Source organism: Podarcis tiliguerta (assembly GCF_965153285.1).
Source record: "Podarcis tiliguerta genome assembly, chromosome: 9".
NCBI lineage: Eukaryota > Metazoa > Chordata > Lepidosauria > Squamata > Lacertidae > Podarcis > Podarcis tiliguerta.
In genome coordinates this window covers 25,633,086-25,648,128 of record NC_139542.1, presented here as the reverse complement: position 1 = coordinate 25,648,128, position 15,043 = coordinate 25,633,086, and the positions used below count along the sequence as shown (strand labels likewise).

At 39.3% G+C, this 15,043-nt stretch overlaps 1 protein-coding gene across 50 annotated transcripts in view; it reads right to left on the bottom strand.

Moving 5' to 3' along the window:
• The window catches only part of ANK2 (ankyrin 2), a 313,351-nt gene that overhangs the window by 93,037 nt on the left and 205,271 nt on the right, over positions 1-15,043 (bottom strand). For 38 of the 50 annotated variants that reach the window (XM_083456942.1, XM_083456921.1, XM_083456950.1 and 35 more), the window contains 4 exons: positions 7,476-7,574; positions 2,742-2,927; positions 1,960-1,983; positions 738-836 (listed from right to left, as the gene is read on the bottom strand). In XM_083456942.1, coding sequence (XP_083313068.1) covers positions 738-836; positions 1,960-1,983; positions 2,742-2,927; positions 7,476-7,574 — 408 coding nt within the window. The remainder of the gene's footprint in view (positions 1-737; positions 837-1,959; positions 1,984-2,741; positions 2,928-7,475; positions 7,575-15,043) is intronic. The other 12 variants (XM_083456952.1, XM_083456954.1, XM_083456953.1 and 9 more) reach the window with 1 other exon arrangement.

The window sequence follows — 15,043 nt, the reverse complement described above, 5'->3', positions numbered from 1 at the left end:
TTTCCGCTGCCTGTTGTAAAGCAAGTAAAGAAGGAGCCAGAAGGATCCCTTCTAGAGGAAGGGTGCGGTACAAATCCCATAAATAAATTAAAACATTCCATAAAGCAGGTGCCACAGTAGAAAAGGCTCTGTTCCTGGCCACCTATCGTATAATCAATGGCAAGTGACACAGAGCAGGGCCTTCAATGTTACCTACAGCATTCAAGTAGGACATTCATATGAACAAGGAAGCGTAGAAATACATGTGCAAAAGCCTGCTTCTATTTCCATATGGCTAGTAGCTGAACTCCAATGTGAACAGTATATACTACATATCTTAAGCATTAAAGAGTATTAAAGAGTTGGCACTTGTTGTGTGCAAAGTACATATGTGAACAGAGTAATGAGCATAAGGTAATTGCTACAACACAGTTTTTTAAGTATGCCAAAAGTTATATTAATAATTCAATTAATGTGTTCTGAAGCATGTGCATGAAATTTACATTCTTTCCCTCTACCTGTAAGTGTATTGTGTAAAGATAATTTATTACAATCTGATACTTTGGGGGGGAAATGGCTTACTTGTTGCAAGAATAAATGTAAGAATCATTTACTTTTCATAATTTTTCAAAACAGACTTGTAAATGGTTTTTTTGTTTTGTTTTAATTTGGACATTTAAAGAAAGTTCATAGAATCAATCACTGACCTCCCTCTTTTCATTGTTCTCTCAATGCACAAAAAAGCAAAGCATCCATACCCTTGCTGTGAAGTCTACAACAGCTCCTCGGTTGAGTAGAAGTGTCGCTACATTAACATTTCCATAGTGTGCTGCTATGTGCAAAGGTGTGAATCCACTCTGCAAAAAAGAAACGGTCTTAATCAGAATGCACCAGTTTTTACATAAGGAAGCATTTAACTTTTTAAAACTAGAGAAACATTAACCCAAAGCATTTTCCCCCTGTGCCAACCTATTATAAACAGAAGAGTTAATGTTACTACTTCCTGTAACAGATGACCAAAAGCACTATTTTCCAGTTTAATATCTCAGGTTTTTCCATTTTTATTAATGCAGACAACAACAAAGCAACCTTCTCTGGGTCTTCTACCAAGGAAAACTACAAATCCCTTGATTCTAGCAAGAAATGATGCTTCTGAGCATGCTCAGAAGAGTCACTTCACCATCTGGACTTCCCCAGCTCATTTGACCTAACTAACTATGAGGCAAGCTTTCACCTGGCACCAGTCCCCTCCCCTCACCATGGTCTCCTTGCAAAGAGGCCTGTTCTGTCTGGGTTTCCTAATCATTCCTTAAAAGCCCTCATAAAACCCTTCAAAGTTTTGATAGCATATGATCACAAAACCCAGATGGTTCTTGAGACCAAATGGAGACACTTGCCAATTCATTTCCATGGCAAATTTAAGTATTGCTTTGGTTAGAAGATTAATGTTTTTTCACCAAAGCAGATTAGAATAATGGTACAGTATAACAGCTACAGTAGAAAATATTAAACTGTACACAATCTCCCAGTGACAGATTTGAGGCTACTCTTCATTTAAAACCTCCATAAATGCCTGTCATAAAATTAAAAGAAACATTTTACCTCAATACCTTTGAGGGGGTTCCCACTGGGATCTCTTCATTTATCAATAACCAACAACTACCCACAGGAACCATGCTGCAGATTAGCATTAATGGAGTCATGGCCTTATATCACATGCAATTACTCTGTATTTCAAATTATCCCCATAGGCCTACTTCCATTTCTAATTCCCAGTTCTTGTTATCTAAAAACAATCTCCACCATCTCAAAAGAACAAGGGAAGTAAAAACATCAAAGCAGAGGAGAAAATATACATTTTTGTCATCCGTGCACATTTAGAAATGACATTGGATACAGTTTGAACTGCATATGACAGGAAAATGCAGCAATTATCTGGGGGAGGGGGGAGTAGATTAACAAAACTGTTGTTTTTGGTACCTCAGTTGTCCTATTCACCATCATCTGTTGCAGCATGTTTTGGAAAAAAGAGGAAAGATATTACAGATTGGCAGAAAGACAGAGGCCTAAATTGTTCGCTGAAATGAATTATTTTGTTGTTATGGGAGAAAGCCTGAGCTAGTATTCAATTTAACTGTATGCAACCCACATTCTTTTGGGCCACAAACCAGTTTCCCACTCAAGAGCAACACTGCTTCAGCTTCCCCCTTCCCAACAACAGATTGTCAGATTTACAAAGACTGAATTTGATATTAGCCTCGTGTTAATTGGACTACATATTCAAATGCAAAAACTGTCAAACACCCTTACAAAGTCAGCAAAAGAAAAACTTAGAAACTGAAGAGCGATTTTTGTGCCTTTGAAAATCTAACCCGTTTCCTCCTGCAGTTCTACACTAAACAATAGAGCTTTTATTGCAGATACAGCTTTCAGCAACAACTACTAGAAGAGGAGTATTATTATTTGCATTGCTTTTTTTAAAGTAATGGAATTGATAGGAATCTCTTAGGGCCACTTAACAAAAGTATAAGTTTCTTTTTTTGTTACCATGTAAGATGTTTACATGTACACTTAAAAAGTGCAACATGTGAATGCAGAAAAACATCTAAATTGTTTAAGGAGCTACTAAAGATTGTTGTTTCTTCTCAGTGATAAATCTGAGTTTGTCCTGCATAAAGGACCAAAGAGGCCCTGGACATCCCAATTTTTAGTACGATTACCAATACTGGAGAACAAGGAGGGGGAAGCAAGCGTATTTTTACCTTAGATTGAACATCAGCATTGTGATCATTCTGGAGCAGAAGAGCCGCTGATTTGGTGTCATCTTTCCTGGCAGCAATGTGCAATGCCGGCAACCGGACTTTCCCTTTAGTGTCATTTTCTAGAAGGATGGCTACTGCCTGATTGTGTCCTTGCTGCAAGGCAACTGCCAATGGAGTGAAGCCGTCCTGTTGCAGCAGAAAATGAAACATTCCGCATGAAGCCAGAACCCATATAAAGAGCTCCCACGAAGAGGTGTGTTGTAGTTCAACACACAACATTTTATTAGCCACCTTGCAATATATTAAACTCTGGCAACCCACCAAACACTCCAGAGAGGCCCATCTCCAAACATATTTACTACTGAATTTCACGTCTGTTCAAAAATAATGTTAAAAACATAGGTGGTATTTTCAAGGCTGATGTTATAGTGATGAGTTATTTGGCCCATATACCACTGACAGTTGAATGTTGCTGCTGCTCTTTGGGGTTTTTTTTTTATGCTGGGTGGTTTTTTATTGTTAGTTACTGATGATGATTGTAATTTAGCTTTTTTATATTAATTGGAAGTCACCAATCAACTATTATGTACAGTCATACCTCGGGTTACAGACGCTTCAGGTTGCGTTTTTTCAAGTTACAGGCGCTCCGAAACCTGGAAGTACCAGAACAGGTTACTTCCGGGTTTCGGAGGTCGCACATGCGCAGAAGCACCAAATCACAACTGGTGCAGACACGCCACTGCGGGTTGAGAACGTGCATCCCGCACGGATCCCGTTCCCAACCCGAGCGTCCACTGTATTAGATAACTAGTAACTCACATATGCAATAATAATATTTGGTTATGAAATGGCATGCTATGCAAGTCTTGTTTCTTCCCCTTTATAATTTAAGCATGGCAAACAAAGTTGGAAAGAAGTTTGTATCAGTTCAGGGGAAGATGCAGGAAAATGTTTCTGCTAGCCACAATCTAGAACACTTGTTTAAACATGTGGAAGGGAGAGCTGAATTTCAGACCTTCAGGTGGAAGGCTGAGCCTTAGAGCTCAAAGGGTGTTGCCTGGTTGAACACAGGGCAGAACAGATGAGTGCTTGGCAGGCTAGAATAAGGCAGTATGCTCCAGGTCAAGGGTAGAGCCTGGGAGACATGGAGATGGAGCCAACAGAAAAAGCTCAAGCCAAGAATGAGAAATAAGCACAATATGGTCCAGAGAACTAGCCCCTTTTCTTCTTTTCTCACATCCTGAGATTTGGTGCATTTTCCTGGAGGCCTTGAACAGAAGGTCAAAAGGCTGATTTTTGTGGAAGGGACAGAACTCAGTAGTAAAGCATCTGCTTTTCACGCACAAGGTCCAAAGTTCAATCTCTGGCATTTGAAACTCTGGAGAGCTGCTGCCAGTCTATGCATATGGACCATTGGTCTGACTCAGTATAAGGCAGGTACCTATGTTTGAGTTAGGACTGGGATATAGGAACCACTGTGTAAAGGCTTATGTCCCACAGCTCAGTGGTAATCCACATAGGGTGTCCTTTTTTACAGAGAGCAGGCCTCTATTTGAAGGAGCTCTTTGTCTGAGGGCTGTCTAGTCCTAAGGAGTCACAAAAAGGGAGAGCATACACATCAACAGGGCACTAACGTTGTCCATCAACAGTTAGTAACACCTGATCAGCAGACTGAGCAGGCACACAAGTCCCCTGGTGTCTTCCCCATTATGGTGAGATGTACTGTATTTCTGTTTAAATTATAGTGATTATTTCTAAATTTGCATCTATATGTATAAATGTACTATTCTCTTCTCCTTTTCTTAATGCAAATCCTTTCTTTCACAATGCATAACTGATCATGCTAAAAACACATGTTTTGCATGCAAAAGATTCAAGCTTCGGTCCCAGGTAGGACTGGAAAAGCTCTCTTTATGAAACCCTGCAGAACCACAGCTGGTCAACATATACATTACTTAACTAGACAGACTAATGACCTGACTCAGTATAAGGCAACTTTCAATGTTTCTTTTTATTTTCACTGTGTGTGCTCAAATTCCAAAAGCAGCTTGCAATACAATTGAAGGAGGACTGTTTGGGATTAAAGTCCAAAATCCCCCTGGGCATACAGAAGGAATGAGGAATTCTTGGACTGCAGCCTGTATGGTTGCTATCTAGTGTTGTCAATCTAGTGTCAGCTGTTTGAGGTAAAGTTATAGGAAGCCTATCCTTTGGTTAGACCAGTAGGAGAAAAGAAGGAGGTGTCATTTCAAAATAGGTGAGACTCAGTTGTGCTGGCTGAAAAGAAGGATTACTTTAGATCCACCAGGAAAGATGTGAGAGGGCACCTCACTGTGCTTCAAGCACTAGCTTGGTCTTAAAACAGTACCCCACAACAGCTATTCCTAGGAGAGCATGCTCACATCTCCAATATCATATTACAGTATTCTTAAGAGAAATGAATTAGTTTGTTTGGGGGGAGGTGGAATCTACTGTAGATTATTAAACAACAACAGCAGAGAACTGGGGGTTTCAAGATCAGCCAGTGACTCACTTACAAATGCTGTTTCTGCCTTGTTGCTTAGCAACCACACAGGATTTCATACTCTAGCAAAGCTGCAACAGTAACATGATCCTGGCCCATCCCAGCAACAGAAAGCATTATTTTAGGAACCATCATCAAATGCAATAGTATCCGCTGAATGAAAGGATAGAGAAAACAGCTGTTAACAAAGGCAGGCTTGGCTGGAGTGCAATGCTAATAAATGTCATACCATTCTGAATACCCTGGGGTGGGTTAACTCCATGCCGAGGAGGGTGACAAATGCAGGGATTGATAAGGGACCGCTTTTCACGGTTGCTAAAAGTGGAAGAGCTTTATGAAAACATGCAGATTTGTCCATAGATCAACACTTTCTAAGTTTTTACTTCTGTGGCAGACATTAAGTTAACGTTGTAACTTTTGAAGGGACATGTTATGGGTATGCTGAGCCAGTGTGGGTTAGGTCTCATAGGTCATAATCTGTGCCTTACAAGGAGCCTGGAAGACAACCGGAATCCAGTGCAGATATCAGAGCACTAGCTAAACTAAGCCTCAATGTTCAGAGGAAGTAGACCACTGAATACTATATATGAGGAACAAGCAGTAAGGGCTGTCGGCTTCCAGGAGACAACTTATTCAAATACTCCCAGTCAAATCCAGCAAGGGTCTTCTGAGATTACGTTCTTTAATGCAGCCCTGCTGAAGAGGTGGGCCACTGAATTCTATACCAACTGATGGTCTTCAAGGGCTACTCTACTCAAAATATTATTACAGTTACCTTGTCATAACATGAAGGGAGGGCCTTTTTGGTGGTGGTACCCAAGGTATGGAACTCCCTTCCCTCTTACTACTAATACTACTACTAGTTAAATTTATTACCCACCCTTCATCAGCAGGGCCCCATACACATTGAACTGATTTAAAATTCAGTATTAAAAACATTAAAAAGAAATTATAGTGACTGGTATAGGGTGGGCCCTGAGTAATTAGCAGCACCAACTTAAAACTTTCAGGTATTTGCTGAGCCTTAACACTGGGACCTCCTTAGTGAATTACTGTGTTGCTGGTTACTAAGACTATAATTTTAAAAAAAAAGTTATTTGCTTTCAAGTGTTGCATTTTTAAAAAAATTTATGAACCCATCTCTGTGATAGTTGTTACCATGAAGAATGAGCTACATGTTTTAAACCAATAAATACTCTTCAAATGGGAGACCACAAGAAGAAATAATCTCTGGGTGATAATTGGTACTAATAGCGTGAATATGTGACACCCTGAACAGATAGGAACAAGTGACATTACGCCATGTTAACATCATATATATCATGCAATCCATATACATTAAAACTAAGCCCTCTGAAAGCACAAATAGTAGCCAGGAATCATTAAATTAGAGCTGTGCCTCTGCAAAAAGTGAGAAACGTAACTAAGTCTGGGAGACATCAGTGGAGTTAGTTTACTGTACTTTGTGACTTCTTCCTAGGCTCTATAACTCTGTCTATACCACCATCCTTTTCAGCTCTGCTTGGCTTCTTCCTTGCTCTCAACATGCTCCTTATTCACAAACTTTTCCTGATAAAGCTTCATGATGATTAAAAAGTGAAAGAGAAACATATTGTAACTTTATAGATGATCTGCCCCAAAGTGGGACCTCATTTGGTGAATGTTGGAAATAGTTCTATAGGGAGAGAAGGAATAACAGGGTCCTTTAAGAAGACTGGAGATTAAGGAACTGGCTGGAGTCAAGGTGTGGAAACAATGTGTTTGAAGTTTTCTAAGACCTGAGGGCCAGACTACAGGTTACACACAGTCATCTATTTCTTTCCTGTGATGGCTCTTTTAATGGAAAAGCAGCCTGAAATCTTTCGTTGGGAATGGAAGAATAATGGAGGAGGGCAGGAGATGCTGCATACCTGTGCTCAGAATGCCCCTCCGCCAGCTGCTATCTCAACGGTTGAGGGAAAGCACATCTTTCCCCTTGCAGATGAGGGAACAGCCTGAGGTAATAATCATTTTGAGCAAGTGAAGGGCAAGAAAGAAAGGTTTAAGCAGCCCCTCCCTCCCGATGACAGCATTTGAGGCTGCTCTTAAGATAAGTCAGGGCAAACTAAGAAACAGGAGTGTGTACCATGCAGATTCATCTTCACGGTTTTATAAAAGAAAAAGAAAAAGGTTATAGAAAGGCTTGTAAATAAAAGATCCAAGTACTGTACCTCAGTAGCAGTGCTCTGGTTGGCTCCATTTTCAAGAAGATATTTCACTACTTCAATGTGGTTCTCTTGAGCTGCCATGTATAAAGGAGTGAAGCCATTCTAGGGGGAAACACACACACACACAAAATAATTTCACTGAGGGCTTAAGGAATTATGACATCAAAACATGGATATTAAAAAGTAAAGCTCAGCTGCCATTTCCCAAGTAAAATGAAGCAGAATGGAAAAGAAAACCAACAAATATAAAGTTCTGCTTTTTAAATTAATGAGGTGTGCCATATAATAGTTTGTACCCATTTGCTGCTGCTTCACCAGATGTTTTGAACTACCGACTCCCATTTGGAAGATGGTAGCCCAAAACCTCTGGAGGACACTAGGTGAAGGCTGCAATAGAATGCATGTTTTCAAACTGCTGCATGAACAAGCCACTGAAATATGAACGCTTTGGCTCTTTGGTAATGATTTAGTAACTCCACATAGCTTTTTATAGCTTAGTATCCCCTTGATATCTTTTTCATAGCATTTAAGGTAATTTGGTGTTCGCTAGGAGAATTCATTACTAGACTGCTTTCTATGTAGGAAAATGGGAATGTAAAACTGGCAATAAAATTTTATAAGCACTGATGAGGAAAGGGATAAAATATATTTATTTATTGCTTTTATTTAACTAGAGGCAGCCCACTGGGCACTATAAAACCATGGCCTCAAGAAAAACCGCAGAAATGGCGGAATTCTAAAATAATGTATAGAAGCTTATTGTATGTGACTTTTCAACAAAATGAGCCAATAGTATTGGCTACAACATGTGTTTAGCATTTGATTGATTCTAAAATTGTGCTGATCATAGCACAGCAGCAAATTAACTCTTACAAGTCATTCTGGATCACTACTAGTACAAATGGTTTAATATTTATGTGTATTTTATTTATTCATGATTCTATATATCTCCCTTTGCCAGTAGGCCTCCAAGTGATTTACTTCAAAAACTCTATAAAACAATACTGTACAATAGAGACAATTCTATAATTGGAACTGAAATATGTGAGCGTAAGATTCAGATTCTTTGGAGAGTGTGCCAAAGCAACTCCTATCTGCCTTTCTGTGGATTCAGTTCATACAATGCAGCGGGTCACAAGAGATAGTTTTGAGTAGAATATTAATAAGAGTAAAATGATTTTATGAAGTTCCTAGAATTTTAACGAGTAAGCTTTGCAAGTTGAAAGTGTGTCTTCCCAGCTCTCAAGCAGACTGAAAGAAAGGCTAACTCTGTTGAAAGAAAGGCTAGACTATTGTTCTCCTACCTACAAGATGACAAGGCCAACAGCCAGGTCAGGGGAGGCTTGCATCATACTGGAAGAGCATTATCAGCCAGTTGTTGCCATAGCAACACATATGTATCTGACCAATTCTTTAAACGCGTAAATGGATTCCTGACTGACTTAGCCAGTCCCATTACATTAGCAAACTTCAACAGTACAGAGGTACCTCTGGATGCGAATGGGATCCGTTCCGGAGCCCCGTTCGCATCCTGAGCAGAACGCAACCTGCGTCTGCACATCTGCGGGTCACGATTTGCCACTTCTGAGCATGCATGTGACGTCATTTTGAGCGTCTGCGCATGCGCGAGCGGCGAAATCTGGAAGTAACCCGTTCCGTTACTTCTGGGTCGCTGTGGAACGCAACCTGAAAATGCTCAACCTGAAGCGTCTTTAACCTGAGGCATGACTGTACCTTCTACTACAGAGTACAGTCTTGCAGATACAAAACTAGAAGCTTAGTGCGGACCCACAGGAATCATCCAGACCAACCCCTCAATCCTTAAACAACACAGAAGGGTGCATAAAATGGTTGCATCAAGTTTTGCTTCTTTTAACCAGTGATACATCTTTGAATTATAAAGAGTCATGTTTTTATTTACCATCATCCTGCAAATTAGCATAACTCCAAGGTTTCAACCAAATCTATTCAGGCCTAATTACTGCATTCATGCCTTAACTTCCCAGGGAGTAAGACCCATTAAAGTTAATATGTGCCTGGACTTCAGCTCCTGCACAGCAGGAGTCACGGCTAAGCTTATCTGCAAAGTTTTCACCTTTTGCATTTGCCAATTGCAGGGAGTGGTTTTTTTTTAACATTTACCCACATTTACTGTGCATTTGCACAACATAACTTCTAGTGAGTGTCTGATCTCACATGAACCCACCACAGTAAAGTGCATCCTAGTTGCTGGGACGAAAGGAAGGGCAATAGGAGACAAGGGGAAATCTGGTCTTTAGGATTATGAAGATTCTAAGGACTACAAGCAGGGAACACAATAGCTCTGTAGGACTTGAAGGATTCTGAGCACCTGGCATGCAAACAATTGACTCATTAATCAAAGCTTTAATTTTGATTAAAGTTCCTTAGTTAACATTCATTAGTTAAAAACACTGAAAGGTGGGAGTAGACAGGCTGGCTCATCTTCTCACAGATACTGCTTAGATGTACATTTTGCCTCATAGCTTCAATTTCATGAGGTGCATTCACTTACTTAATAAAAGAAAAAGAAATCTCAGAGTCAGGGCCTCCAGCTATCTGTGAGCCAAGGACCTCAGTAGCCTCTGTATTCTCCTCTCAGCAGCCCTGCACATGCTGTGAATGACCTGATCATTTACCATCTGTAAGCAACCATTTTAACACAACTGTAATTCAATCAGAGATGCTCCCTTAACCAATCGAATCCCATCCTTTATGGAGCTGTTAAGTTTTACATGATAGTAATTTCAGGATAAGCTGTAAGTAAAAGGGACGCGGGTGGCGCTGTGGTCTGAACTACAGAGCCTAGGGCTTGTCAGCAGTTCAAATCCCCACGACAGGGTGAGCTCCTGTTGTTCTCTCCTGTTGTTCGAACCTAGCAGTTCAAAAGCACATCAAAGTGCAAGTAGATAAATAGTACCACTCTGGTAGGAAGGTAAACGGCGTTTCTGTGCGCTGCTCTGGTTCACCAGAAACAGCTTAGTCATGCTGGCCACATGACCCAGAAAAACTGTCTACAGACAAACGCCGGCTCCCTCAGCCAGTAAAGCGAGATGAGCGCCGCAAACCCAGAGTCATCCGCTACTGGACTTAACGGTCAGGGGTCCTTTACCTTTATCTTTTAAGCTGTAAGTAAGTAATTCTCAACCATGGCTTAGCCCTTGAGTTCAAGCATTTTATTTCACAAACTGATTGACCGAGTCCCTGATCCAGATCAGATCTGAGAGGGTAGTGGGACATAACTCTTGCAGCCCTCGCCCCCATGGTCTCAGTTTGGATTGGGCGATGTGGCATGCCTGCAATGTGCGGTTTTTTTTGGGGGGGGGAGCTCATTCCTTCACTGGAACTCATGTCACTGGACTCTACAGTCTGGAAATGCTTGTTTAGTAATGCTACAAACCTAAACACACTTATCGGGAACAAGCTTTCTTAAATACAGCTGCACTTACTTCTGGGTAAGTGTGGTTAAGACTGAAGCACAAATAATCTTCATTAGCTATATTTTTACTTTTTGTAGTCCCTCAGGTTACTCTCCTTCAATTCCATAAGCATGTTAAATCACCAGGAACATAAAGAAAATATTTACACTATGTCCTGTGGTTTTTATTTCTGTCTGTTACTTCACAATTATAGACATGACCCATTTGAGATATTGACAGCATTTCTTTTCCACTCAATTTAGAAGCTATGGCATAGAAAAACATCCTAATGAAATTTGATGACTCTAATAGGAATTTCTTCTGCAGCCAAGTAGGGAACAGCCAGCAAACAGCAGCGATTACGTGATTCTCCTTGCTCTGAATAGCACATGTATTCTCTTTGGCAAATATCACTAGGATAATCATATAGCACAAAGCCCCATCATAAGGATATGCAGATCTTGTTGGTGGGTGTAATATGTAAAAGCCTCCCACACCAAAAAGTGGAGAGCTACTCATTTGTACTGTGATAATCATGGTCCTTTCCAAAATCTCCCGTTTTCAAAAAAGAAACCACACCAAAGAGTCACAGCTAAATCTGTCCCTCAAAACACTTGCCATTTACAAAATTTTGCATTATACATCTCACCCTACAGAATGGAGTTCAAAATATTAAGGCTAAAATTAAATCTTACTTTTCTTTTATATATTTGCTATATTTAATTACATTCTTAATTTTGTCCAAATAATTCAAACAGCATCTCCATGCCAAATATTTTTTTTAAGTGAGGAGAGAAAACCATCAAAATGCCCCAGGTGGCATATCTTAATGTGTCGCTACTATTCACATGATGCAACAATTAATGACAACATAGGGCACAGGAGGCAGCTCTGGTGTAATGGAGTTGCCTGCTGGTGATAAATGCTCATTGTTTTAACTACTGGTTCAAAAAGTAATTATGCATTTGAGGATCAATATAATCAATCAGATTGCTCTTTGTAGGTGGTTCCCCCCCCCCTTTGCTAAATACAGTGATTGTTGTCATTATGCAAGCCTCACATTTACTGTCAAACCCATCTACGGTTACTTTTTTGGGCTTAATAAAGACCTAACAAAGCACTGAAAAGTCTTATTTCTGACATCCATTCAGTGACATTATAGCATAGTTATGCTTGCTAAAGAAAAGAAAAGAAAAGAAAAGAAAAGAAAAGAAAAGAAAAGAAAAAGCTGAATAACCAGATATTATAAAAGAATATACTTGTATAAAAGCTACTTTTGAATTAACTGATTCCAAATAATAGAACTCTAGATAGTTTTTGAGGTCCAAATTATTACTTAAGAATTGTTGTGACTCCAGTTTGACTTTCCACATCGTCTACTCTGAAAAACAAATAATCATGCTCCATACCAAATTACTTTTAAAACTCCATCTAGTTTTCAAGACAGTTTGCTATGGAGGGCTGCTGTTCAAGTCAAAAGACCCCTTGGGGAGGTGAAACTAGCTGACCAGTAGTTCTTTAGATTTTCTCAACAGTTCTAATATTTACGGAGATGCAATATTGTGACCTCTCCCTTGCCTGCAAAAATGTAGTGTCATCAGCATTCAAAGTGCTTTCCAGAGTGACAAAACCAAGATATATCACTGCCCCAAACAAGATGCTTGTGATCTAAATTTAGGCAGTGAGGAGGAAGATGAAGGAAACAGGGAAGGGAAAGATTGGAAAATAAAGGATGCACTAAAAGTTAAAGGACTATGGTGCTGGGCTAAAGGCTTCACAGGAAACAAAGTTTAGAGCTAGGCTTTATGGAGTTCCCAGGCATTAGTGGAATCAATGTAGAATGGACCTAGTAGTTCAATAAAAGAGTGCTGTGAAATTGAAGGTAATAAACTCAGAAAGGTGAAGAGAACAGGAAGCGTAGGACATATCAGGTGATAAAAGCAAACGTATGGAAATGAAAGGACTCAAACTTCCTATAGCAGGCATGTCCAAAGTTCATTTTGGGGGCCTAATCCGGCCCGCCGTTTGATTTAATCCAGCCCCCATGGCAATATATGTCCTGGGGTAAAATTGTTTTTTTTAAAAAAGCTTCAATCCTACAAAAAACTCAACAGCTTTGATTGGCCCTCATGTATGTTCACTCCATCAAATCTGGCCCTCTTTGAAAAAAGTTTGGGCACCCCTGTCCTATGCTGTTTTCACATCCCTTTTCATATCCAGCACAAACACATCAGCTTTACCTTTAAAAGCATATGTAATTAAAGCATGCAAAAGGCTTGCGTGAACTTATTAACTGTCCCAACAGGACAGCTGCAAGTCTGTAATCAGACTTTATAGCGGGGCTTTGGGCCTGAGCTGTAATAGAAATATGCCATAGAAGTATTATTTCTATGGAGGTCTCTGTTCTTGGAGTTCAAAATGCATCACAAAAGAATAAAAATTATTAGGACTCTACAAACTTTTATTTTGCATTATGCTCCAGGGCATTATTTTCAGCTGTACTAAAAATAAATGTCTCATAAGAGGATTTTATCTCAACAGGAGAGATTCTCTTTCTCTACAAGGGTAAGTTAAGGACGTAATACCCACTTTCCCAAAGATGTTCACATTACATTATGAGGCTATGAATATGCGTCAGAAGTTTCTATTTTTTTAACCTTCTTTCTACCTCCGTTACAGATTAACTAAAACAGAGAGCATAGAAACATGAAAACAAAAAGAGATTAGATTTCATGGGGCAATACATTTGTAAGAAAAATACACTTGGGGAGGCAAATTTGTAAAACGAATTACCCTGTTCGTTATGAGTTATAGTGATCAAAATTATTCTGCTGTATCCAGAAAATAGTATAGGACAATTTTCACAGAATTTTAAATAGCTATTTAATGCATTGACATTTCTCTCTGAAGAAAAGGAAAAGAAGCCATATGTCAGAGGAATTCTTCAGCCACAGGAAGAATGCTGTCATAATGGATTTGTTCAGATGTAACAATAACTTGTAGTTCACCTTTATGAGACTGTGTGAGCCTTGGTCTTTGTTCACCCCCTCCCCTCTACTTCTTCAGCACAGCCATGAGGAAACAGGCAGCTTTTGCTTCTATTTTTAAATAACCAGAATTTGTCATTTTCTCCAAACCCACACAAAATGTCATTAGTCTCAGGGTGCTTCCACCCTGTAGTTTGTTATAAACTCTGTGCTGCTCCTTCATGCAAATGTTTTGCAGCAACAACACAACGTCATCCTCCTCAAAATAAAATCCCATATTTTCCTCCCATACAATCTGGATCTTTCATTGGTATTTTTTGTTTGTTTGTTTTTACTTTTTGGATTTTCTGTGAAAATAGTAAATTCAGATTAGAAGATGCTGAAACACTCCCACTGAAGTTTCTCGAAGGACTAACGGGATCTTTCTCAGAACTAAAACTGTAACTATTGTTTATAAAAGTTTATTGGAAGGTTGAAAGAGGAAAAAATAGTTATGCAAGCCATCTTCCATTCATGTATCTTTTGGAAAAAATCTTTAATGGGGAGGTGGAATGTACTAAACAATGGAACATGGTTTTAGAACCCATATAGAATGTTTCTTTAGCTTTAAAATTGAGGCTGGTTCAGCAAAAAATTGATACTTCCAGTACACTGAAAAAGCCCAGGCCTAGATCAAGGAAGCAAATATGGAGCAGTAGGGGCAGAATTAGTGTTTAATTGTATTCAATGTACACTTTTTAAATGAGCTTAATTAAAATGTGTCTGATATTACTCTATTTTAAGTGTAATAGAGTAATAAACCCATCTTCTTGATTTGCAGGAGGAGTATATAAGTAAGCAAAAAACTGGATTTTCACATACTTGTGGAATCAAGAATTATTTTCACCAGCAGCTGATGACATTTTTAAACAATTTTTTAAAACAATGACCTAGATGTCAATTTAAAATAAACACAGAGAGCTGAGCAAAAATAATCAGATCAGTTCTTATTTGAATAGAAGAAATATTGAGCCAATTAGGCTTTGCACATCATGCAGCAAGTACTGTAGAATGTATTAGCAAAGGAGTTGAGCTATGGCTGTTAGTCCTCAGTTCAAATCTCACCTCACTCACAAGTAGGCTTAGAGTAAGCTATGACCTTCTTAGC